Source organism: Rutilus rutilus, assembly GCF_951802725.1.
Source record: "Rutilus rutilus genome assembly, chromosome: 10".
In the NCBI taxonomy this organism is placed as follows: domain Eukaryota; kingdom Metazoa; phylum Chordata; class Actinopteri; order Cypriniformes; family Leuciscidae; genus Rutilus; species Rutilus rutilus.
In genome coordinates, this window is record NC_140215.1 from 15871225 (window position 1) to 15898033 (window position 26809).

The window sequence follows — 26809 nt, forward strand, 5'->3', positions numbered from 1 at the left end:
AAACTGTAAGCTGGTGTTTGATGGCTGTACAGTATACACAATCATCAACGATCATATACCAATACTGCAATAAGAGAAGTTATAAATAAAGGTAAACTAATAGTTAATGCAGCGTACGTTGCAGCATACTTAATGACATTGATTTGTTTTATTAACATCACATTGTTTTGCCAGATCCATTCATCAGGTCTGATGCACAGCTATGAATCTCCAGATTTCTATGATTATAAAGTTTAACAAAACACAGATGTGATTTTGATAAATAAGAGATGCATATTGTCACCTCCTTCAAAAACATATTTTGAAGGATTAAGTTGGCCATTAACTTAATAAAACAGCAACAACAAATTTTTTTTTACATATAATATATGAATAATTTAAAATAGTTGTTTATTGGTTTATTTAGTCAGGGTTAATACACATAAATAATACATGGATACAATTTTACAATGTGAAAGTTTTAGCCAGATTGTCTAATTTTCATTAACTACATTATAGTAATAATATCAGAGCCATAACCCTGTAGTGCGTCAACATACACTACAGTTCACCAGTGCATTGGGCGACTGCTGATCAATAATAAAACTTTAAAAAAATCAATAACAATAACCATAACTTATACTGTGAATACAGCACATATATCCATAAACATAATAATAATTAAAACAATAAAAAGTAAATTACTTAAGAAATTAACTGACAAAATTAGAGGTTTTACAAACAAATGCAATATCATCAACACATACAATATTATCAACGCATTGTGCTACACAAATGATCTTCTTCCACTACAAAACTAAGCGAATAAACAAATGGCAATATTTCATTTTAGTTACTCAATATTAGCTTCTTGTTTATTAAAATATTATATAAATATAATCAACAACTGATAATCAACAATAAACTCATAAAATCAACAATCAAACTCATAAAAATGAATTTCAGCATGGCTGTGTGATTACCCGTGTGTTATGTAATGCTGGTTATCACTCTTTTTATTTTATTGTATTACATTGTTCTCTCTTATTCTTTCTTTAGAAGTCCTCTCAGCGCAGACAGTCGGCTCCCTCTATTATTCTCAGCAAAGCCCTTACAAAGTCAAAACTTGTCTCCAGGTATGATACCAATGGTTAATCTCCTGAACTTCTTTCCACAATACCACATCACAATCTTTGAAAACTAAAAATGCGTATATAACGCATATGATTTCAGTAAACATAAATATTAGACTGCATGGTCATATATTATTTTACAGTCTGTTTCAGTCTCAGTGAGCAGTTTGTTTCTCACTTCTAGCACAATGTCACAGTCAGCGCTTGTGTGCATGCAAGAGGCTTCTGAATATATTTGCATTTTACTGAAAGAACACAATGAAGAGATGCTACCAAAACCAGACTGTGTGTGGTCTCACAACCAGCATCTGCACGTGTGTGAAAGAGAGACGCATTGAAACAGAGTTTTCTACCGTCAGACAGGCTGTCAGAAGAGTATGTGTACCTTCTGAAGTCTACTTTTGTCTGATGTTCAGAGCAACACTAGAGCTAATTTATCAATCAAGCATGTGAAAGAGCGATCAAGCCATGTTTAATAATTACAGACGGATCGATAAACCGAGCGTGTTTTGCATGCAAACATTTACGGGATGATATCTGGCCATGGAAAATTGTCTGTATTTTGTGTGTATTTTCTGATGTCTTTTTCTCTCATGTGTGTGTCAGGGATTGTGTATCTCAGGTTAGCCATGACACTTACGCACTGATCCAGTCTCTGCTCACCCCAACGAGAAAGCTCATTTCCCAAAGCAATGTTCTACTGCAGACAGGCCTTCAGACCCAGGACAGATGCCTCATCCTTTTCACAGACCTCCTCATCATCACCAAGGCAAAGTATGGAGGAGGAAAATAATACACTGAGGAGAAATAATCATTTTTATTGAAATGCACATCTACAGTAACTACAGTAAACACAATAATATTGTGAAATAAAGGTTTTCTATTTGAATAGTACATTTTAAAATGTAATTTATTCATGTGATGGCAAAGCTGAATTCTCAGCATCATTACTCCAGTCTTCAGTGTGACATGGTCTCTCAGAAATCATTGTAATATGTAACATTGTAACATTTTTTTATTATTATAATGCTGAAAACACTGCTTATTATTTGTAATATTTTTGTGGAAACCTTGATAATTTTTTTTCCAGAATTCACAAGTTCAAAATAACAGCATTATTTAAAAATAGAAATAATACATTGTACGATGACTTTACTCAAGTTTACTTTTTAGTCTATTTTGATCAGTTTAATGCATCTTTGCTGGATAAAAGTATTAATTTCTTAAACAACAACAACAAAATGTACTGACCCCACACTTTTGAGTGTACAGAGAGCTATAAAATGAATGTGGATGGTATAGTTCTGATAATTTGGTCTTGGAATAATTTGACATGCTTTTTTTCAGGTCAGTAATGCAGGTGAAGCAGAAGGCGTGTGTGCGTGTGAGTGAGATGTGGACAGCCAGCTGTGTGGATGAGGTGTGTGAGGCCATTACTGATTCAGAGAGGAGCTTCGTCATGGGCTGGCCAACTTACAACTGTGTGGCTACTTTCAGGTACACACACACACACACACACACACACACACACACACACACACACACACACACACACACACACACACTCTAAATGGACCCATTGATTTTGCTGGTTAAAATTGTTTTGTGTGTGTGTGTATAGCACTTCAGAAGAGAAAGACATGTGGCTGTCTCTCATTGAAAGGTCAGTTATTGTTATTTTAGGCCTACTTATTTTACTTTACTTTATAAAATAATTAATTATAATAATACAAAAAAAGAAAAACACTTTTATCCAATTTTCTCTCCACCCTTTTTTAATAAGTTGTATAAAAGAAGAGAAAATGTGTGACGATCCAAAGATTATTCCACTCAAGATATTTGCAAAGGATGTTGGGAACTGTGCATACGTAAGTACTGATTGTCTTGTGCTCTTAAAATGATGTATTTGTAGCTTTAATGTGTAAATGAACGAGAATTCGATTTTGTCTCTCTAGTCGAAGACTCTTTTGATCAGCAACACAGACTGTACCTCTGATGTCATTAGCACAGCACTGCAACAGTTTGGTCTTTCGGTAAGTTAACACTGCACTACATTTACAATTATAATAAGAAATAAATGTCTAATTATTATTGTTGTTTTATTATTTAACTTATTGATTGCTTTTTTTCTTTGTACACAGGGTGGAATAAAAGATTATAAGTTGTGGGTATGTTCAAAACAAGATGAAACTCCATACCCTTTAATTGGTAAGATTTTTTTCTCATATTATCAAAGCAATCAAACATTTTAACTAGATTAAATGTGAAACTTTTCCTGTACAGTGCTAGCCTACCTGTTTGTAAGGGTCTTTTTGTTCCACCAGGTCACGAGTTTCCTTACAGCATAAAGATGAGCCACATTCGCCTGCTGCAGCAAGATGCAGTGACATCATCCTACAGCCAGATGGCGCTAGTGCCTATTGATGCTCACTGCCAGTTCTTCCTGAGGCCTAGTCGTAGTCAAATAAAAAACACCCTCACAGGTGAGATATGGCCACCATACTACTTGTTCTGTTTTTTTTTTTGTATGCTATAGTATGATATTTTTGTATGAATTAAATAACCAACTCTATTTTACTTACTGAAAACAGTATTTTTAACTACCGTGAGGATTTCCCTCTGCAGTAATGGCAGTCTACATCAGCCCACACATCTATGTCAAAATAAATAAAGTCTGGCCATTAACATTAAGCCATATATTCTACAAATACCTACCTTGCGGAATAGATTTGGCTTCAAATCAACAGCTGGTTTCCCATCAGATGTGTTCCGATACTCACCAATCCCTCACCCCCAAAACTAACACATAGGCTACACAATGTCTTGAAACATAACTACCTCTTTTCTTGCTGACCTCTCTCGCATACATTTCTCCTAGCAGAGCAGAAAAGCAGCAGGAGGAGGATGTCTCTTATTAGCTGGGCATTTAAACGAGGCTCCAGCACTGAACAGGCTGTCCAGTCAGAATCTCCCGTCCACACCATTGCTCCGGCTTCCGGTCATCTCTTTGGTCGGCCGCTCAGTGATGTGATAATTGACAATACCCTGCCATCACCCATTGTGGTAGGTACTGTATGTACTGAAAACCCTCAAATTTTAGGCGGTTAAAAAGGAGATGGGTGTATCTGATTGTAATATGCTATAATAATATCCTCTACCATTTCTTAAACTTCACAACATTGAGAATGATTGACTGAAGCAGTATAATACTAAACATTAAGATTGCTATATTACAGTATACTGAAAAGCTGTATACCATTATTATTAATGTTGAAAAAATCTTTAAAAACATCATATAAAAAATATCATATAATTTACAATAACAGTATTAAAATAATAGTATTAACAGTAATAAAACCACCTGCTCTTTTTAAAGGACATGCTGAAGTGTTTGTGCAGCAAGGGGGCCGTGACTCGTGGTATATTCCGGCGCTCTGCCGGAGCGAAGGCCTGCCGAGAATTGAGGAAAAAACTGGATTCTGGTCACTATGGAGAGCCACTGAGTGGAGAATCTGTTCTGGTTATCGCTGCAGTGTTTAAGGTATAAGGGGAAGGTGTGAATGTATGTACACTGTTCAAATATTTGGGGTGTGTACAATTTTTTTGATCTTTTTGAAAGAAAAGATGAGTCATGCTCACTAAGGCTGCATTTATTGAATAAAAAATACAATTAAAACATTGATTTTATTTTATGGCAACTCGGTGTTCTCATATCTGTGTATCTGATTGGTAGGATTTCTTACGCAATATACCTGGCAGCCTGTTGTGTGAGGATCTCTATGAACAATGGCTTCAAGCAGTGGAACAAGATGGAGAAAGAGATGGTCTCATGACAGAGAGGAACATGGTTCAGGAAGTTCAGAGGTAGTGTTCTAGTAACACTAGATTAGTTTTTGTAATGCTGGTGTACTCAGTTAATAAGGATAAAACCTTGGTAATGATGGATCAGGGCCATGATTATTACTGCACACCTTAAGCAGATTAAGGTTTAGTAGCCAATTTCCAATAGATGTATGGTTTTTTTTAGATGTCTTGATTCTGCCCACATTCACAGGCTTGTTCAGCTCTTGCCCAACGAGAACGTCCTGCTGCTGAGAAACATTATAGCGATGCTGCACCATATACAGCTCAGTGCTGAGCACAACCAGATGAACTCTTTTAATCTGGCTGTGTGTATAGCACATAGCTGTCTGTGGAACAGCAATCAACAATCTCAGGAAAAAGACGCCAAAAAGGTGAGCATGCTTTATTATTACCAATTTATTATAATATCTGCGGAGTACAGGAGTATCCGCTTAAATCATCATTATTACATTTCAAAGAACGTAGGAAAATGTAAATGTAATAGCAAATTGAATCTGTACACAGGTGTGTGACCTTGTGCGTGTCTTGATTGACAACTGCTGTGCGTTGTTTGGGGATGAAATTATAACCCTCTTAAAGGATTTGACTGAAGATAATAGAAGCAACTATGGATCAGGTTACTATAAATACAATCATACTTCACAATCACATACACACCAATACAAAACTCAAAACTACACTATACTATTTTGTCAGCCTAAAAAAGTGCTTTAGCTAAAGTAACTGCTTTTTAAGTCAACAATATTAGTTAATATGACTAAATCACCCTGGAAAAAAGGATTTAACACTTGTTTAAAAAAATAAAACTATACCAAAAATGTGTTGCATTTGTTTAGATGTTCTTCATCAATGTTACAAATCTTGGCTCCAGTGCCAAAAACAATGTAGCATATTCTTTACCCAGGGTTATTTTAGTATTTTTTATTAATAATATTTTGAATGAGATTTTTTTATATTTTCATTTTAGATACTTTTGACATCTTAATTAGTTTTACTTTTTTATAGGTCTATTTAGCTTTCATTTATTTTTAGATTTAGTCATTTTAGTACTTCAACTTATTTTACATCAGTTAGCTGCCAAGATAACATTTCTTTTTAACTTTGATGTTTTTCATCTAATCAGTTCAAAATAACTTCTTAAAGTAAGAATAGCACATTTTCACTTTTCACACTTTTCTTCTCTTTCCGCCTCTAGTTGGGTCCCTGCAGCAGATGTCAGACTCAGGTTATGAGAGTCTCAAGAATGAGGTAAATACTGACACGGAGGATATTTCTAAGACCCGTCCTCTTAAAGACAGTCGTAGTATGGACTCACTCATGTCACTGAGTGATTGTGACCGCGAATGTCCAGAAAACAACCTGGCGTCTTTCAACCCACTGGCACAAATCAGGAACTTTACACCAGCTGTGCGTCAACCCCGATCCCTTTTATTACACAGGCACTCCATGCCTACCATTGCTTTGATTTCTCATGAGCAGAAAGAAACCTCAGAAAGTGAAAAATATCAAGAGTTTGAGAGACCTGATGAGGTCAGTGATAACACAACTTTTTTGGAGCACAACCTCCAGCAACTGAATTTCATGAGAGAAAAACAAACTTCACCGACCTCCAATGTATCATCCCCAGTAACGTCACCAACAGTCTCATCTGTGAGTTCAATGGACAATCCCTTTTCTCCTCAGAGCTCTCCAGCCAGGGGACAGTCTGATTGGCTTGCTCTAAACAACACAGATTACAAACACCCAATCACCTCGCCGAATGAGAAACCGTGTCAAGCACATCATCAGAGGAATGTTGCTGAAATTGAAGGGGGTTTACAGCCCAAAGTGACCAAAAATCTTCCTCCTTATCAGCAGGCCTTACAACAGCTGAATAGAAAACTATTCTCACAGACTCCCACTCAAACGCCTGTGAAAGCCACAGGGCAGCTACATAAAGGAAAAGGGCTTTTCTACAAGGGACCCGAGAGCCCCACACACGGCCCTTCAGGAGACCACCAGGTGTCCCCTGCTCCTCAGACCTTCAGGTTTGCCGATCAAACCAAGACAGAAGAGGAGGTCAAGCTACCACAGAGTGTGTTTTATGGACAGAGCAGCAAGTTGACGGTGCACAGTGTCAAGGGACAGAATGCAGGTTCGAAATCTAGCAAAATCAATGGGCAGCAGTTGAGGTTTAAAGCACTTGATTTGCACCCCTCCTCTGGGAAAATAGTTGGGGACTGCTTTATGGATACTTCCCCTCTCGGAGAGAGGTTGACAGACAACCAGGCTATTGGAAGAGGCCGCAGGCTCAGCTGTTGCAGTAGCAGCCAGTGGGTTGTGTGAAGCCAATTGGAACAGTTATGTTTAAAATCAGCACATAAACACTGGGATACCAACTAATTATAATAACCTGCAGTTTTCCATATTACAGAATTATTGCATTTTTAGGGATATTTGAGCTATTTTGCTCATTTTAGTTATTTAAATCCTAAGTAAGGTAAAGCGTTTTTTTTTGCCTTTTTTGTAAATATTCATGAGCATATTTTAGTAATATTCATGAGCATATGAACAATATGCATGAGGTTGCATTTACTATAACATTTCTTTTTTTACATTTTCACCTGATTTAGAGACAGAACACACACACATTCACAGAATCCCCTTTTCAGAATTACGTAGGGATATACAGTATAAGCCATTTTGCTTGTTGATCCTAAAACTCAATTAATTACTCAAAGATGAATGCCACATTTGAGGTCCAAGATGATTTCATATAAGCTGATATTCGTGAGCATTGTAATGCCTTGTTGTAAAAAACATATTTTTTTACTGTAATAAAAATCGATTGTAAATACAATATTTTATTGTTCTTAAAAGAATGCTATTTCATATAGGGCTAAAGTACTTTTCATTTTTGTAATTTTTTTGAATAAGTACGACTGTAAATCTTATTAAAACTAGTAATCCCATCTGAGTGTGACCTTGTTTATTTTTCAACGTGAGTGTTCCAACATATTTTGGCTTGATATTTCACATTCTCAATGTGCTCATGTCAACATTCTTTAAACACACAAATATAACTTATTGATAATTTATTATTAATAATTATAATATAATTCTTTTGCTGTTTTGTCAATTCTAAGATATAATAAAACTCATGTACTTGAGGATGATGTTGCAGCTTTCAAAGACAAAAACAAAACAACTTAAAAAGTTAAACTTATAATTTATTGCAACAAATCAGTTACAATTATATCTGCATTCAAAATGTATTCCAACAAGATGCTCCCAGCTCTCATTGTCACACAAAGAATTGCAGAATCTGCACAATTAAAAAATTACAATCACTAAATTATAAAAACTACTTACGGCAGCAATGTAAATAACATTAAACGATAAATGTTATCATTTAAATTGTAGGTTTCTATTAAAATAGTACATATTAAAATACCTGCTATTAAAGATATTTCCATATTGCAGTGTTTATGAGATATACTGGGCTTTATTTAATAGATTATACTTTGGGTGGGGCTGTGGAGGACTCTTTTTCATTGTCAACTCGAGCATCAGATATCACGTCTGGCACCTGCAGAATCATCCCATCTAGTTCCTTCCTCAAACACACCTGGCAGCCCAGACGAGATCTAAAAGACATACATGCAAAACAGAATCTCTTCAACAAGGTCCATGTTGTTATTATGTTGAGCAGGAAATCCAAACGCTTGCCTATCATTCAGACCGCATGGCTTATCATTTAAAACATGCAAGTACTAGCCAACATTAGCTGCTAACATGCACTTCTCTCTTGTGCATTACCCGAACTGTCTCATAAATTTTGTTTCTAAACACTAAAATACATGCGTTTTTCAGGCTGGACCAGCCAATGCACAATTGCACATGTGCAGTTTTAAGCACGCGTCTCAGAGTTTTAAGCACGCGTTTTTCCCAGAGCTTATAAAGGCAGCTGCAGTGACTTTACCAATTCATTATTGGCTCTATTATTTAGAAGGAAGGACTTATTCTGCGTTGCACTTTTTTAACTATATTTAACTATACTGTGGAGATGACGAGTCTGCGTCATCAACTTTATCCTCGCAGCCGACGCTGACTCAGTAAACAGTTTATTGATAAATTATTAAAATGTCCTTACAGTCTCCTTTGTTTCAGGCAAAGTCAGAATCGTTACTTCTGCTGGTGTCGCTGCAGCAAGCTTAATGCATGCGCTTAAACGCTTAATTTATATTTTAAAGGCTTATTATTATAGTTTAATCCTCTGTAATGTAGAACAAGCAATGTTACATTAAAATATTCTTTCTCAGCCCTGAAACTCAAAACAATTTCTGATGGTTGGGGGAAGACTTCGTGTTACATTTACAGGGTAATCAACCTATGAATGGCTTACTAATTGTGTTCTCTGCATAAATGGAATAGGACAGAGCATTTCAACATAACCCCCCCCCCCCAAAAAACAGACACTTTCTTCATTAAATTTCTCAATACAAAACAAATTTTTAAAACATATCTCCTGTTGTTCAGCGATTTTAAAGTTTCACAACATAAACCAGAAATGCCTGAGGTTCACTCACGTGTCTGTAAGCCCATAAGCCAAGTCCAGCATGTCCATTTCCTCATCAGAAACAGGTCCAAGCTTCTTATAAACGGCTTCCTCAAAAATAAGGTGGCATGTAGAGCAGGCCAAAGTTCCCTCACATGCACCTAGTTCAAAAACCCAAAACAGACACACAAACATATTAGCCTTCAAGCTAGTAACACTCACAGTCTACTTAGTTATCAGGTGACAAGCATTAAAATACTTTTCCAGGCTAAAGGAGTAGCTGTTGACCTCGTTTACCTTTGGATTTGGACATTCACAAAGCCAAAACAGCCCTGTTTACACTGAGCAAATCATTTTTACGTTTTTATGCACTCACATATGTTTACTGTTACTATTTTTCAGTCACTCTGCAGTAATTACATATGCACTGTAAAAAAAAAAATTTATCAGGAAGCCTTAAAAAGTAAAAAGTACTTAATGTAGTAACATTAAATTACCTGGATTTATCACAAACAAAAATATTATTTAAAGGGATGGTTCACCCAAAAATGAAAATTCTGTCATTCATTACTGACCCTCATGTCATTCCAAACCTTCCGACTTTCGTTCATCTTCGGAACACAAATGAAGATAGTAATTGATGAAATCGGAGAGCTTTCTGTACTCTACACAGACAGCTACGCAACTACCACTTTGACGCTTAAAAAGATCATAAAGAGATCGTAAACCTAATCCATATGAATTGAGTGGTTTAGTCCAAATTTTCTGAAGAGACATGATCGTTCCGCAAGAACCAGTGAGGTTCATTCTCGTGTTACGCAACACGTTTGAGCTCCTTCAAGAACCAATGAGGTTCATTCTAGTGTGTTACGCAGCACGTTTGAGCTTCCTCAAGAGGTTTGTTTTCACACATCAAGCAGGTTCGGTTGAGCTTCTGTTTAAGTTCGCTGATCAATGTTTCAATGTGAATAAAAGCCTAAATTAAATCTGTCCATCATATAAAGCGATCGAGTTTTTTCTGAAAATTTGGACTTGACCGCTCAATTCATATGGATTAGTTTTACGATCTCTTTATGAACTTTTTGAAGTGTCAAGGTGTAGTTGCGTAGCTGTCTGTGGAGAATACAGAAAGCTCTCAGATTTCATCAAAAAGATCTTCATTTGTGTTCCGAAGACGAACGCAAGTCTTACTGGTTTGGAATGGCATGAGGGTGAGAAATTAATGACAGAATTTTCATTTTTGAAACTGATAGCCCTTTAACATAATTTAACCAACTTTACATTTACTTATTACATTAAGTAAATAGGTAACACCAAGTTATTTTAGGGTCAGAGCAGGTAAAAACTGCACGTTTTCACTTTTTATAGTGTGTGAAAGGGATATGCATATTTGTCTGAACAAATATTCTTACACTATGTCCAATATTCTTTAATAACTTACCAAATCCATCGATATCTAGATCATGGTTGACAACGACATCAAGTAGTGAATCTCCAGTTGCTGCTTTCACCGAAATCCTTTTTCCATCACGATTTAGGAAGTGGATTGTCACCTTCTCTTCAGCCCTGCACAGAGACATTTTTATGCCTTAAAGTGAAAAGATGAAGCCATCATCACCATTATCATCATTAGAAGTGCTATATGAAAAACCAACAACAATGATTTGTTGTATCACTAAAGCACCTTTCGCTGAAAAATTGGGCCAAACCTTTTGCTGTAGTTAAACAGGCCTACAAAGAAGCCAAGGGATTTACCTTGAAATGTAGATCCTTGAAAAATGCACCCTTTTGAACAAAAATTGGATATGAACAACCTACATTAGGATTTGGGCTAAACCTTTTGTTGTAGTTAACCAGACCTACAAAGAAGCCAAGGGATTTCCCTTGAAATGTAGATCCCGGAAAAATGCACCCTTTTGAATAAAAATTGGATTTGAACAACCTACATTAGGATTGGTTTCGTTATTCTGTTAAATGAACAACTATTAAAAACAAAAACCATTGTTGTAGTTCCATTTCATTCACACTTTCCTGTCGTACCGCTGTTCTTCATATTCAGTAAATTTCAGCAATAGTTTCTAAGCTGAATGGAATAAAGAATAGTCATCTATGGTTCAATACACAACTACAACACCCTGAGCATGAATTCACCTAAGCCCCCAGGGAAAAGACAATTTATGCATGGAGGCTTAAACAAAAAGAGGGGATAGGGTTTGATTTAGTCTTCAGCAGGCAAAAGAAGATATTTAGAAAAAAATGTCTGTTTATTTTGTCCACATACAGTACAATTCTGTTTTGTAGTAAGTAATACAGAAGCCTTTATACAATGGAAGTCACTATACCAATTTGTGTCCTCATAAATAATAATAAAGCACACACACACACACACACACACACACACACACACACACACACACACACACACACACACACACACACACACACACACACACACACACACACACACACACACACACACACACACACACACACACACACACACACACACACACACACACACACACACACACACACACACACACACACACACACACACACGTTCACACTTTCCATAGTTTATTTCTCCATTAAGAATGTCACACACAATTAAATAATATTTTCACACACATATTTCGCAGTTAAAATGTTCTGTAATACTTACCTTGATGTTTCTTAACACATCACATGTCAGACATGCAGGTTACAATGTCCTTTTCATTTGTGATGAAAAACTTGTGATTTTATGAAATGAGAGAGAAACCAGAGTTATACAATAGACAAGTAGTCTAGGCCACATAATGTTTAGGCCACATAATGAAAAACTGTAGAAAAGTTTGGAGGCAGTACGTTTTTTCTTTTTCTTTCTTTTAAAAAATTGTTTTATTTATCTTATTTATCAAAACCATAGAAAAAAAAATAATATTATGAAAATTATGATTTTAATTATTATTATAATTTAAATAACTGTTTTCAATTTTAATAGATTTTAAAATGTAATTAATACCTGTGACGTTAAAGCTGAATTTTCAGCATCATTACTACAGGCTTTAATGCCACATGATCCTATGAAAATTATTATAATATCCTGATTTAGTGCTCAAGAAACATTTCTTATTATTATTATCAATGTTGAAAACAGTTGATCTGCTTAACATTTTTGTGGAAACATTCTGTGGAATCATTTGTTTTTCAGGATTCTCTGAATATAAACTTTTGCACAGTAGTGTAGGTATGGATGACTGTTTTATAGCATTGCCCTGAACTACGGTCAATATTGTGAAATATTTGACAGCTTTATGTCATAACTGACCAACCAGAATCACGTACTCCAGTGAGCCATTTATATAAATGAGATGTAAAATCAGAAAGATATGAATGTAGATATACTGAACAAAATCCAATATCCTGTTTCCGAATGTATGATTAGTTGTGGAACTGGTAATTGGTGACACCACTAAAAAACGTTCGCAACCTTCAGTTATCAATGCATCAGCCACAGCAATAGTCTACATTCTTGAAGACACCAGATCTAAAGATAAAAATGAGATAAGGATAGATAACATAAAAAGTAAATGTAAGTATGCAGTAAAATAAAGAACACACTATTATTTCTACCATGGCACACATGCTCAATATACTATAGTGACCCAATAGCCTTGACCTAAAAAAAAAACCACAGCTAAACAACTTGATGTTCAACCTATTGCATAAACTGGAAAATACAGTGAACCCAAAAATATCTGAACACTTAAGCCAAACTTAAAATACATGAATGTCGCTGTATAAGATAAAAATCATATAAAGATATAAAATATCAAACCAAGTGTCAATGCAAACAGATTATTCTAGACCACTCAAAGCATATCTGAAAAATGTTTTCAATGACTTTTATCCAACTGATCTCAAGGTCATTTTAATGATAATACCGGTATGTAATCAGTCCTTCTCACGTTCACACAGTTGTCCTGATAGCACACGACACGTACATCACGGAGAAGTCTATTTGATGTGCATGTTTACATCTGGAAGACATTTTTTTTAGAGTGTATGCTCATCTGCAATACGTCTAGGCCTTTCAGATGTCAAAAAGACGTTTAGAAAATGTATTTAAGATGTTTATGATTTAGAATGTATGTAAAACTGACATATTAAAGACGTCTATCAGATGTTAGTAAACAGCAGATGCTTTCCAGATGAAGTGATCTTCTACGTTTGCTATTTGGTAACCATTGTAGTTCATCACATTAACTAGGACATGTCCGATTAGGCTACATTTAAAAAACCAGTGCACGTTTGCATTTTCAACACTATATTAATTGTTTTATGATCTGAACCATAAGAAACTGATTGGTGACATGTTTTCTTGACAGACGTGCAACTCCTTTTAATATTAAGTAAAGGACGTTCACACGTTATGCAAGCAAGCCACACACTTTTCGGGACACTATGTACGTTAGGTTACACTAAACATCATTGCTGACAAAATAACAAAAATTGGTCTTTATGACTCAATATCTGTGTCAAATGCCAGTTTCTTACCTTAGTGAACTGATGAATGTGTTTATTCCTCTACTGTGTGTGTTGCTCTCGGTCACGCATTGAGGAAACATTCTCGTTTGACTGAATGTTTGTTGTGCCGCTTTACGCATAACAGCCGCTCGCTGGAGAAACACTCTCAAAATACATGCCGACATTGTAATATATTTTGTTGACAGACCGCAGAATAACTAACTATCACCGTTGCATGTGTGACAGACTGAAACTTTCGACTCTTTATATGTGGCGGAAATATAGCTGTTCAGCCGTGACGTCAATTTGTATGCCAACCCGGAAATAATTCGTCATGTGTTTCTTATACTGTCTATGGTTTCTGCTGGATTAGCCTGTTTTTCTTTTTCTTTTTTAAGAATATAGTTTCTGAATTTGAGGAAAATAAAGTCTGTGTTAGTTATTTTCACATTTTTATTTGAAACATGGAATGCTATCTAAATAAAGTAATCTTCCACATCATACGCATTTATAAAGTGTTTTATTTGATGGATTTTCAGTAATTAAACAGTAAAATAATTACGAATTAATAAACAATTAATGCAACATTGCAAAAGTAACCTGCAGAAATATAGAACCATTGTTTTGGACTACAAAGTTAATTATAATTATTTAATTAAACTATTAAAACGTATAAAAAATATACAGTAAAATATCATGGGACACGTTAACATGCAGTATTTGAGCTAAAGTTAGCACTTGCCATGTCCTCTAGTTACAGGTGATTGTACTTCATTTTAGATGTGTTATATGCTAAGTTATATAAAGGTTTCCTTATTTCCCCCAGAAATATCATTGCTGGACACCAGAAATAACAAGATACAGAGAACTTTCCAAACATCATCACCATACAATGCTTACAAATTCATAGGATAGATTTTACATTCTGCCATTGTAAAATGTAATTGCTCAATGTTGCTCACATTATTGTAATGGCTTTGTTCAGACACCAGAGATGTGTGTGCCATTAGGGCCCCTGAAGAATGATGCAGCATGTTTCATTTATTTAACTGGCTAATATTCTGTGCATCATTATTCTCTAAAGTAAAATAAATTCTCTAAATCAGTTTGTATTGAATGTTTTACAACAATTAAAGCTTTCACTGTCACAGCAATGAATCAGAAAGCAAGATATTAATTTCTCCTCAAATTGCATGTTGAATGTGTATTTAGTCACATTAATCACATTTTCATGACTTTTGAGACTCAAGATATCTCGATCAGATTTCAGATCGTACGTCCAGCAATAAGCAATGCATGCACCCATTAAGACACTTCTCACTCACATTCCCATGAGGGAAATAATGGCCACAAATGAAAGAGAATGTGACTATTTTCCGGGTGGTACGGTGGATCAGCGGGTAGCACTGTTGCCTCACAACAAGAAAGTTCCTGGTTTGAGCCCCGGCTGAGCTAGGAGTCCTATCTGTGTTAAGTTCATCCTGGCTTTGCTCCCCTGCACAGTTCAAATCAATGAAGTTTAGGGGGTTTGGACATGCCAAATTGGCTGTAGGTATGTAAGTCCCACACCATGTAGTAATGGGGAGGATTGTGGAAAGGCCCTGGAAAAAAACATTGCCAAGCAAATTCATGCATATGGTGACTGGTGAGAGATGGCCAAAAAATCACAATGATATGACTGAAATGGTAATAGACTGTTTTGTACGCAAGTCAATACCACTATGGAAACAAATGGTGAGCTGGAGCATGGGGAACAAAGGAAACAGGGAAAACAAGGTAAAAAAAACCCATAACCATTACAGTATCAAATTACAAACTAACTCATTGAGCAATAGACCAGTGCTAAAGCATGCTTTCTAAAGTTCATAAACATTTCTACAGTCTTTGTGGTGTTAAGGTCCAAATTGCTGGTAGCACATAAGACCCACTGAGGGAAATTCATCTTGTTTCTTTCTAGGCTTTCATCTCAGATTATTCCCTGGAAATACATGGGTATAGGGAAGAGGACACTTGAGAAGCTGTGGGGTTGCATTTACAGTACTTGGTTTACATACTTTAATGCTTACATTTAATGAGAAATCTAAGAATCCACTTGCAAATGGACTTTAACAATCATGCATGAGAAGTTGATCTAAATATAAGTAGGCCTATGCAAATGAAAATGAAAAGACTGAAAGGACAAAAAGACTAACTTTATTTTGTGAAATATCAAAACAGAAAAATGCAAACAAGGATTTCACAACTCCTTCAAAACTACTACAAAAATATGAAGACATCTGTTAGCGTACTGCGTGTAATGCTGCTATTGTTTGAGTGTTGGTAGTGGCTGTGAAGGATTCTGGTGAGCTGCAACAGTAAAGAGACTTCATTATGTTTTCAGCATCACTCCTCATGAACAAGTACAATAAACAGTCAGCAAGTGGGTTGAGATACAAGAGACAGTGACAAAACAGATAAACCTTAAAAATGAAAGGTGGACGGTGCTCCAAAAACACTAAACAAAAACTTGTAATTGAGAGGGGGAGGATAAGAAATGTGTAGTTCAACAGCACAAGAGACAGACTACCCAAAATTATTTTCCGCTTGTGAGCAGTAAGTGATATTGCGTGAGAAAGACCCCTCCAAGTACCTACAAAACATAGGAGGATTACTGAATAAGGGATAAAACATGCTAGACACTGGGAAAACATGGTAAAAAGGTCTTGCTGTTTAATGTTTGTAAAGGTCAAAGGCACTAACCAGATGATGAAAGAAATAAAACAGGACATTTTTAATGAATGGTGAGATCTGTACCAATGAGGATAAGAAACTAAAATGTATCTTTCAATAGCAATACATGCCATGAAAAACAAGCCTACAATCAAACAATACTTATATGCATTCCATAATGCAGCATTCGCTAAATTGGTTGTTAAAACAAATATGAAACCAATCTGTAACAGATCTGAAAGAATCAAATTTATCACATAAACCGAAGCGGCACGATGAGACTTGATGAGAAAACACAATGCAAACAGGGTTAAGAGGACGACTGGAATCTCAATGATACATACAATCCAGATAAACACTGCTTCTGCGTGATCTACTTTATTAAGATTGATCGTTGACTTGTTTAATGCATCAAAGCTGGTGATGTTGAATTGTGTCATGGTCTCACAAAATCTTGGCAGTCAGCACTGAAATAACAACAAACCTGAGATTAGTTTTACTGTTTAAAATGTCTGAAACAGAATCACACACATTTATGTCTGACTGAAATGGGCTCATTCCACATAATGATATATTCTGCACTATTTTTTTTGTTGGCTGAGCAAAAATACACAAAAGTAACTGAAAATGCTGTGTCTAATATGTGTTACTCAATAGTAACTTCTTGTTTAATGCACTGTAAAACACAATCACACTCACAATCATGTTCTTGGTATAAATATCAGCAAAGCTGTGTGATTTTGCATAAATATCATATAGTCTCTCAAAGCACTTTCTCTCATTTTCTATTTTTACTAAAAAAATTGCTGCATTCAGGGACTCAACAGCTTTCACTCAACATATTCACTAATCAAACAAATTTAGATAACCTTGACTAAAAACTGTATTTTTGCACATCTGTATTTGAATACAGATGGTTTATAGCATGATTTATGCATTCACATTTACTCATACTGTAAAAGCCAGTAATAAAAAGCTAGCTAACAAAATGAAAAAAGACAGTTCAGTGACAGTTCACATACAGTATGGTCTTACCTCAGACTGTAGATCCATATATATAAGCTGTTCATGGTTATCATATTTTATAAACACATCGAAATAAACAAACCAATAAAACACATTATATCAGATAATAACCTGAAACCAAAATGTATCGTTAACACTTTACAATATAAGGTCTCATTTAATGTATGAGTTTACATGAACAATGAACAATATATTATTACAACATTTACAACCTTTGTTAATGTTAGTTAATAAATATGTTTATGCTCATTAGTTCACAGTGCATTAACTAACGTCAACAGATACAACTTTTGATTTTAATAATGTTAATATTGAATTTAACATAAATAAATGCTGTAGAAATTCATTGTTAGTTCATGTTAACTAATATAGTAAACTAATGAAACAAATGAAACCCTATTGTAAAGTGTTTGTATCTTTCATAAGCAATGCATGTCATAAAATAGATACGTACGTGCAAACAGTACTGAGATGCTCTAACCAATGCAATTTCCTCCCTTTAGATTGTTTGTAATATAATTAATAAGTATCTGTAACAGATAAGAGAGAACCTAATGTATTATAAACTAAAACATCATGATACTTAATGAGAAAACACATTGCAAACAGGGTTAAGAAGACTGATTGAGACAGATTCTCAATGTTTAGAATTATTTTCTAAAAGTACAAAATAACTTTTATTTCAGCAGTTGCCGTCTTATCCATAACATGTTTAATATCAAATAAGAATAAATATTTTTGACAAAAATCAAGTGGAATATGTGTTAACTGGCAGTGTTTGCAGAAGCACATAGGAACAAATTCAAGACAATTTCAATACATTAAAACTTTATCTTACCTGGAATGGGACTGTAAATCCACACAGCACTGATGATGTTGCTCGTCAGCTGATGATAAAAAAGAAGAAGGTCCGAGAGATTTAGAATGAATATACTTAAGACTTTCCATTCTAAACCACAGAGTGTTTTTGCTCAACATCCCATGAGTATAATTGCACTTTCTCAGGCAAATTGCTTTGGTTTCTGCAATCATAATCCACTTCCCCCATTACATCCTAAAAGCCTGTTTAAAAATTCTTAAAAGCATGTAATCAATTGATTACATTGTGGTTACACATTTCTGATCTCATCAGTCCATGTTCATTAGATACACTATTAACTCTTTCCCTGCCAGCATTAAAAAAACAAGTAATAAAAACTCAGTGAGTGTGGGATCACAACACTAAGAGATAGTAAATGAAAGAGAAAATAAGTTGCTCGAGAATATAACTTTCTCTTGAAATTCAAATGAACTTTCTGAAATCAAATCAGCAATGGATAATAAAAAAGGCACAATCACTTGACTAGTTGAACATCATTTTTTAGCGCAATTTTCCACCGGACAAAATTGCGATTAACAACTCATGATTTCTGTTCTGTTCTGTCTGTGCGCACCAATCTTGCACTTCTATCTACTCCTCAACCAGACCACCTAGAGACTTCGGGTTTTCGGCATTATGTTAAGGAAGTTCTAATCTCGGGAACGCACAAAAAAAATCCAGGAAAAGATTTTGGATTTCCTGGAAATTCCAGAAGAAATTCCGTTTTTTTTCAAATTTCTCGGCAACCATAATAGCTATCGAGTTGAAACAAATTGCAATCGATAGCTTCTAAAATTTACAATAATATTAGAAAAAAAGAATTGATCAAAAATATTTCCTTTATGCTTCAAAAATTAATTAAAACTTTATATGAAGGGAAATAAGAAAAATATTGCCTTTTCACCTATAAAACTATTGTTCCACAGAAATACGTAAGGAAGGTATTCACAAGAGTCGTGAGCAAAATTAATTCCACTGAATTACGGCAAGAAATCAATGAAGGTATCGATCAAGATTTGGAGAAGGAGCAAGAATATATGAGAAAACGACAAGAGGTTGTTGCAAAATAAATGGAAGAACGTTCAGCAAAGCGACAAAAGATGGCGACATCCACACCAACGGCTTCCTCATCAGGCGTATCTGATTTCTACGATGACTCGTGGCTTTCAGAGGATGTTTTGGCAAATATCTCGAAAGCAGAAGAAGAGTTTACAAAGTCACAAGCCAATTGTCAAGCAGAAAAGAAGGAAACTCTTCTTCTGCTTTCGAGATATTTGCCAAAACATCCTCTGAAAGCCACGAGTCATCGTAGAAATCAGATACGCCTGATGAGGAAGCCGTTGGTGTGGATGTCGCCATCTTTTGTCGCTTTGCTGAACGTTCTTCCATTTATTTTGCAACAACCTCTTGTCGTTTTCTCATATATTCTTGCTCCTTCTCCAAATCTTGATCGATACCTTCATTGATTTCTTGCCGTAATTCAGTGGAATTAATTTTGCTCATGTGAATACCTTCCTTACTTTCTGTGGAACAATAGTTTTATAGGTGAAAAGGCAATATTTTTCTTATTTCCCTTCATATAAAGTTTTAATTAATTTTTGAAGCATAAAGGAAATATTTTTTGATCAATTCTTTTTTTCTAATATTATTGTAAATTTTAGAAGCTATCGAGTGCAATTTGTTTCAACTCGATATAGCTATTATGGTTGCCGAGAAATTTAAAAAAAAACAGATTTTTTTCTGGAATTTCCAGGAAATCCTAAATCTTTTCCTGGATTTTTTTTTGTGCGTTCCCGAGATTAGACCTTCCTTAACATAATGCCGAAAACCCGAAGTCTCTAGGTGGTCTGGTTGAGGAGTAGATAGAAGTGCAAGATTGGTGCGCACAGACAGAACAGAACAGAACAGAAATCATGAGTTGTTAATCGCAATTTTGTCCGGTGGAAAATTGCGCTAAAAAAAAAACATTTTATTATAGCTAAATGTATTATTTTTCTATCAACACTTGAATGTGGGAACGTTTCATTAAAAAGCAACATTTTGAGTTTTTTTATTTATTATGTTTTTGTCACTACCCCTCCTACTATGCGAATCTCGAGCCCCGGGGCCCCTCCCCCAGCAGGCACCGGACATCAATATGATGACTGACGTTGGACCCCATCGTCAGACAGATGTTAGATTTCGGTTGGAAATGAAAATCGGGTTGACGTCAGAACCCAACGTCAGACTGACGTCAACATCGAACGTCGGACAGACGTTGGATTTTGGTTGGAAATGAAAATCCAGTTGACGTTAGAACCCATAATTATGTGGCGACAATGGGCTTCCATATTGATCTGACGCGACCCAACACAGGATGAATTGTGAACGCATTAAGGAGTATTTTAAATGTGGTTTTACTAATAATGAAATTCTTACCTTATTAGCGGAACCGGAACGGCAAGGAATAACTCAGAGCACCGTGTTTACAACGTCAGAGACTGACACGGAAGAGAAGAAATTGTTGAGTAGCTAATCTTTTTTTTTTTTAGCCATAGAAACAATGAGCCGGTGCATGAACTGTTTTTCAATCAACATCAAGATTATCAAATATATTTAATATGCAATCAAAATGGAGAAATAATATAATAAAACTGGTAATTTGTTTCTACCAGACATTTATTAGTTAATGAAGAGAATATGCAAACAGCTGAGGCTGTGTTTATGCTGAGTGGATTTCAGATACTTTATGCATCAGTATTAGAAAAAAAAAATGACTGCAATAATTTCACAACCACAGCAAATAAAGTAGCCTATGGTGCGCAGAAAATATCCTTCCTGAGTAGAGTGGTAAATTGAGTAAATAGAGTGGACTTGATTGCTTTTTCCTGTGGTTATTGGGAGGAGAAGTTTTCAGATGGGAGAGACTTTGAAAAGACACAGAGAGGTGGTGACTAATGTGGTTAAAGGGATCTCATAGCTCTCAGGAGGAATAGGCCCTCCGTAGATACATGTAGAAAGATAGTTAGCATGGGTGGTAAATGTGAGGTAGTAGGGCTGTCTGCCCTTTAGTGTCACTGTAAACTCTATGCGGAGAGTACTGCCACTCATTTCTCTGTTCAACCTGCTGGTTACAGGACTGCTTGCTCCGCCAACATGAGACAATGACAATGCAGACGTTTGTCAACAATCGATACTGATTGTGAGGAATAATCTTCTCCCTCGTTTTACACCCCGTGAACGGTCTTGTTGATCTGGGACAAGGGAAGTGTTTTTAAATAGCTCTTTATGATTTTATGTGTATTGTTTGTCAGTTATATCATATGCTGCTTTTGTATTTGGGAAATGTGAGCGGGGAGGGTTGTGCCTTGGGTGTCCTGGCGTGGACTGTAATGTTTTTTTATATGTGTGTGTGAATGGGGTGTTTTGTAAATAAATTGATAAGGATTATGAGAATGTGCAGCCCCTAGTGCCATTTTCTCGTTACCTATAGGCTAAAAAATATGGTTCTTTAAAGGTTCTTTACATACAGTTCTATTTAGTACCGTATCGTCCTGAAGAACCCTTTACATGCTGAAATGGTTCTTTGTGTTAGAGTTTAGGGTTCTTTATTCCCGCTTTTTTTGTTTTTCAAATCTGTAACTTTTAAAGCCTCCTCATTACTGATTTTCTGGAGCTCAGCTACAACTACAGACTGTCAACATACTCTCAACAGGTAAATTATTTCTTTATTAAAATGTCTATAAATTAACAACTGTATATAAATTAAATTGTAACATTCATTTCCTAAAAATCATGTCTTTTTCTCTTTTTAGTTTAACAGAACATGTAAGTGCAGCTCTGTTCAGTTAAGGATACTCATCTTCTCTTCTCCACAAAGTAAGTTACAGAGATATGGAATTTATGATCCATATTGTTTGATTTTTTTTTTAATTATGACTTTATGCCTAAAGCCTAAACATTAAAGCTATATCATGACTTTATATCACTTTTTCCTTTTAACATGGTAAAGGGCTCATACTGTCCATTTTTGCTAATTTTGGCCTTCATGAACATAATTGTTTTTACATAATATGGAAGAGACACAATGTAACTCTAAACTCGATTGTGTATTTCAGATGCTGTCACGTATCATAACCTCATCGTCTGCAGAGAGAAACTGCTCAAAATACACACAAAGAAATAATAGGGGAGTGTGAAGATTTTTCACTGGAACTTGGTCTTCATTACTATATTGTGTTCAATGTCAATTGTTATTTATTAATGTATTCAGCTAACCTCTGTTGTAAGAGCACTGTCATTTTTGCTACAATCTGCCATGTCAATAAAAAAAAAGAAGTACCTAATTAACATAAAAAAAGAGGTAAAACCCAAATAGTGGCAACACAATATAAGACCAGACTAAAAAACAATATTAATAAATAATTTATTAAAAATAATATTGATAATAGTAATATTAATAATATGAAGATACTAATATACTAATTGTTATGAACTGCTCCAAGACACGAAGGTTGAGGATCCAAATGCAGTTTATTGAAGTAATCAGAATCCAGGCAAAGGTCATACAGGCAGGCAATCCAAACAAACAGAAAAATCCAGAGGGTGAGGCAGGAACGGGAAAACCAGGGGCCTGTTTCAGAAAGAAGGTTAAGTGAAAACTCTGAGTATGTTAACCCTGAAATGAGGGAAACTCTGAGTTTTCTGTTTCAGAATGGGAGGTATGTTAAACCTGAGAAAGCAGAGTAAGTCAAGCCCGTTTCTGAAAGAGAGGTAATTTATACTCAGAGTCAGTTACCATGGTAACTTACTCTGTGAACCTAACCTGGTCGGGAGCAGGTTTTCTTCAGTAAACCCAGAGTTTCTTTCGGTCTCCTCCCATTTTTTAAAGAGGAAGCGGTGTTTAAACACCTCATTCATTCTTTCAGTACCTTTTTATTAATAAAATTAATATTTTATTAATAAATAAAAGATTGCTATTTTTTACATGCTGTTTTGTTGTTGTTGTTTTTTTTATAAAATGAAGTCTATATAACTCCTTAACTGGCAACTTAAAATACAGTAGTAGATTAGAGTTACATAATGTAGTTCTAAACAAATTATACAGAATTAAACTGTGGCATTTACTGGAAATCACTGAACTGTGTTGATCTGTGCAACTGAAGTTGATGGACCGTCCTCCTGCTGTTCTTCCACACTCTGTACTGAGGGCGTGGGGAGAGATAAGAATACCCATTTATACTTAGATTTAAACTTAGATTCTATAGGCTACTCCACATAAAAATGTGAATGTGTAGCTTGTTTGATGTGTAGACACATAATATTAACATTACCTCTGTAGGCCTCTCTGTGGCAGCAGAAACTCTTTATCCCCTTGTGATGAGCATTTGGTTGAGTGCACTTTATAACACTATTTGTCATCATTTCTGGTGTATTAAGTAGGCTACTTTCAACTGCCTGGGGTTCTGTTGGGACAGGAGGCTCCAAAAGACAGATATTACCACCAGAATCTATTGAGATCAACAAAAATCCTAACCCAAAGTAAAATATATGGAAATATAAAAAATAGCCTATATAAAAAATAACACATATGTAAACCTCTTACATTTTATGAAGGCCCTTGGATCTTTGGGACTGGCTCTGAAGTCCCTCCAGGAATTCCCTCAGCTGAAAATGCTGCTGCACTGCTAGACACTGGATGCTATTTAGTTATTTAATATGTCAAATGTAAAGTCAGGTAGCCTACACCCATGATATGCTCAAGCCTTACTTGACTGAATTATGTTTTTATATTTCATTTTTAGCTGCTGCCATGTTCTTTTAATGCCTGCAGGATTGCACCTACATGAACATTACAATTAGGTTGAATAACATACTGTTCTTCCAGTTTCACCTCAGATATTATAACAGTTGGGTAAGTTACTTGTATTACTAAGTACAAATGACATCTTCAACAGTGTAATTAGATTAATGGAATAATGACTATCTTTAGAAATTATTGGTTTACTTATTAATTACTAAATCCCATGTCAACCTCAACCACTTGAACAATACAAGGAGAGACAAGAAACAGCACTTTTAATGCTTTCAAATAAACAATATACAATTGTATGAATTATTCTTGAATTGACCAAAGTGTGTAGAGGGAGAAGGTTACATTAAAAATATACCTTTTAAAAATGTATGTAAAATAGCCTATACAGAATTGTTCTATAGTCTAATACAATTACATCAGATTTAATTTTAAATTACAGAAGAATTAAGAGTAATCCCTTTAATTAAATTACAGTATTTAGATTACTTGGTAATTAATTACACCCATCACTGTATAACAGTAATTAAAATGTAAACTTATAAACGAAATAATGTTCGTACTCTCCATATGCTTGCAGAAGCTCATCCAGTTCTGCTGGTGAGAAATATGCAGACCTCTTGTTGTCTGGCGCTGTTGCCATGGTGACTCATAATATCTGCGCTCCATTGATAATGGCTTTTTATAGTTGTGGTGCACGCGCTTAACTCAGAGTAGGTCAACTCAGAGTTGATTGAACTAACTCATTTCAGCTGTTCTGAAACCAAAAACTCAGAGTTTCCCATCTCAGGGTAAGTCAACTCAGAGTTCAAGTTTTAACTCAGAGTTGGTTGAACCTCCTTATTGAAACAGGCCCCAGGACAGAGATCAAGAACCAGGAACAATCACAACAAAGGAAACGCTCAGAAATGTAGTGGAATAACGTACAAAACTTCGCCATGAGTGAATGAACATGGTATAAATAGGCTGAGACTAATGAGACACAGGTGAATGCAATCAGTGATGATGAGTCCGGGCAGTGAGTTATGGGAAATGTAGTTTGTGAGGGAGTGATAATAGTCTGGTGTGGAGTGCCCTCTGGTGGCTCTCAAGGGCACTCCAGCTGGTGACCGTTACACTAATATTAATGAAAATATCATTGACAAGGTTATTTATAAGTCAAGTCAAGTTTATTTATATAGCGCTTTTTACAATACAGATTGTATCAAAGCAGCTTCACAGTATTAAATTAAAATAATACATCAATGTTTGTTTCTAGTGGTTTCTAGTGGAATACATCACTAGATAATAATACATCAATGTTTGTTTCTAGTGGAAAACATCCACATAACACCATTAAGGTTCTATATAGCACTTTCAAAGCATGGTTCTTTATGGAACCTTTTAAGGGTTCTGCTATTGTTACAAGCCGAAGAACCCTAATTTGGTACTGTTTAGAACCATTTTTTCTTACGTGTGTACATTAGCAGCCTGATGTTTTAGTCCACTGCATTGTCTGCATTTATTTATTGTCTGACATTCGCAAAAATAGTGCAAATTTTTTTTTTTGGTACTTGGACACATTGCACACCTGGGCACATTATAATGCAGAACATTAGTAGGCTATGGGTGTATTAGAGTATGATGTCAATATGGGTGCAATAGGCATACCTGTACAGTAACACCAGGTCAGGTCACATACCTCTCTGAAAGGTGTTTACTCCTTTGAATATTTTCACTTTTCCTTTGCATCTTCCTAGTGTATGATAACTATTCAAATGACTTTTAAACCATTTCCCCGATAACAGTGCAAAAGCTTGTAACAAATGTATTAAATTAGCAATGTCAACATCTCTCCTCATGAACAAGTACAATAAACAATCAACAAAATGGTTTGGGTTAGAGTTCATTTGATACCAGAGACAGTAAAAAAAAAAAACAAAAAAAAAAAAAAAACCAAACACGAGAAAGACCCCTCCAAGTACCAACCATGACATTTTAGAGTATGTTTTTTTTTAATAATAATAATTCGTTACATTTATATAGCGCTTTTCTGGGTACTCAAAGTGCTTTAAATATGGAAGGGGGAATTAGGTGTTAGGACACACACAGACCACAGGGTGAGCACCTCCTGCTGGCCTCACTAACACCTCTTCCAGCAGCAACCTAGTTTTCCCAGGAGGTCTCCCATCCAGGTACTAACCAGGCTCAACCCTGCTTAGCGTCAGTGGGCAACCAGTCTAGGGCAACAGGGTGATATGGCTGCTGGCTTTTATCCCTGTAAAGGGCAGAGACACTAACCAGATGATGAAAAAAACAAAACAGGATAATCTGACTGAATGGTGAGATCTGTACCAGATAGGATGAGAAACAAGGTATCTTTCAAAAGCAATACATGCCATGAAATACAGACCTACAATTAA

At 35.5% G+C, this 26809-nt stretch overlaps 2 protein-coding genes and 2 long non-coding RNA genes across 4 annotated transcripts; 2 read left to right on the forward strand and 2 right to left on the reverse strand.

The window, feature by feature from the left end:
• Positions 1–946: 946 nt before the first annotated feature.
• On the forward strand, positions 947–7926 carry arhgap20 (Rho GTPase activating protein 20; the record flags this gene model as incomplete). The annotated part of the gene is made up of 15 exons (XM_084422383.1): positions 947–952; positions 1039–1115; positions 1719–1886; positions 2460–2609; positions 2734–2775; positions 2896–2980; positions 3068–3145; positions 3254–3320; positions 3437–3595; positions 3994–4175; positions 4489–4653; positions 4846–4976; positions 5167–5347; positions 5481–5592; positions 6172–7926. The coding sequence occupies 15 exons, from the start codon at positions 947–949 to the stop codon at positions 7299–7301; spliced, it is 2733 nt and encodes a 910-aa protein (XP_084278509.1). The 3' UTR covers positions 7302–7926.
• Positions 7927–8164: 238 nt separating this feature from the next.
• On the reverse strand, positions 8165–14337 carry fdx1 (ferredoxin 1). Its single transcript, XM_084422157.1, has 4 exons — positions 14053–14337; positions 10955–11079; positions 9545–9674; positions 8165–8602 (listed from the first exon to the last, which is right to left on the reverse strand). The coding sequence occupies exons 1-4, from the start codon at positions 14205–14207 to the stop codon at positions 8473–8475; spliced, it is 540 nt and encodes a 179-aa protein (XP_084278283.1). The 5' UTR covers positions 14208–14337; the 3' UTR covers positions 8165–8472.
• Positions 14338–16193: 1856 nt separating this feature from the next.
• On the reverse strand, positions 16194–19700 carry LOC311298946. Its single transcript, XR_014629019.1, has 4 exons — positions 19521–19700; positions 18596–18644; positions 18212–18287; positions 16194–17198 (listed from the first exon to the last, which is right to left on the reverse strand). It is a non-coding gene; the product is annotated as an uncharacterized lncRNA (long non-coding RNA).
• Positions 19701–21955: 2255 nt separating this feature from the next.
• Positions 21956–23561, forward strand: LOC311298985. Its single transcript, XR_014629020.1, has 3 exons — positions 21956–22310; positions 22411–22474; positions 22714–23561. It is a non-coding gene; the product is annotated as an uncharacterized lncRNA (long non-coding RNA).
• Positions 23562–26809: the final 3248 nt, after the last annotated feature.

Coding starts and splice junctions, on each gene's coding strand:
- fdx1 (XM_084422157.1), bottom strand. CDS start 14,207: ATGTCGGCATGTATTTTGAGAGTGTTTCTCCAGCGAGCGGCTGTTATG. Junction 11,080..14,052: donor ACATTCATCAGTTCACTAAG/GTAAGAAACTGG, acceptor GTCTCTGTGCAG/GGCTGAAGAGAAGGTGACAA. Junction 8,603..9,544: donor GCTTATGGGCTTACAGACAC/GTGAGTGAACCT, acceptor TATGTCTTTTAG/ATCTCGTCTGGGCTGCCAGG.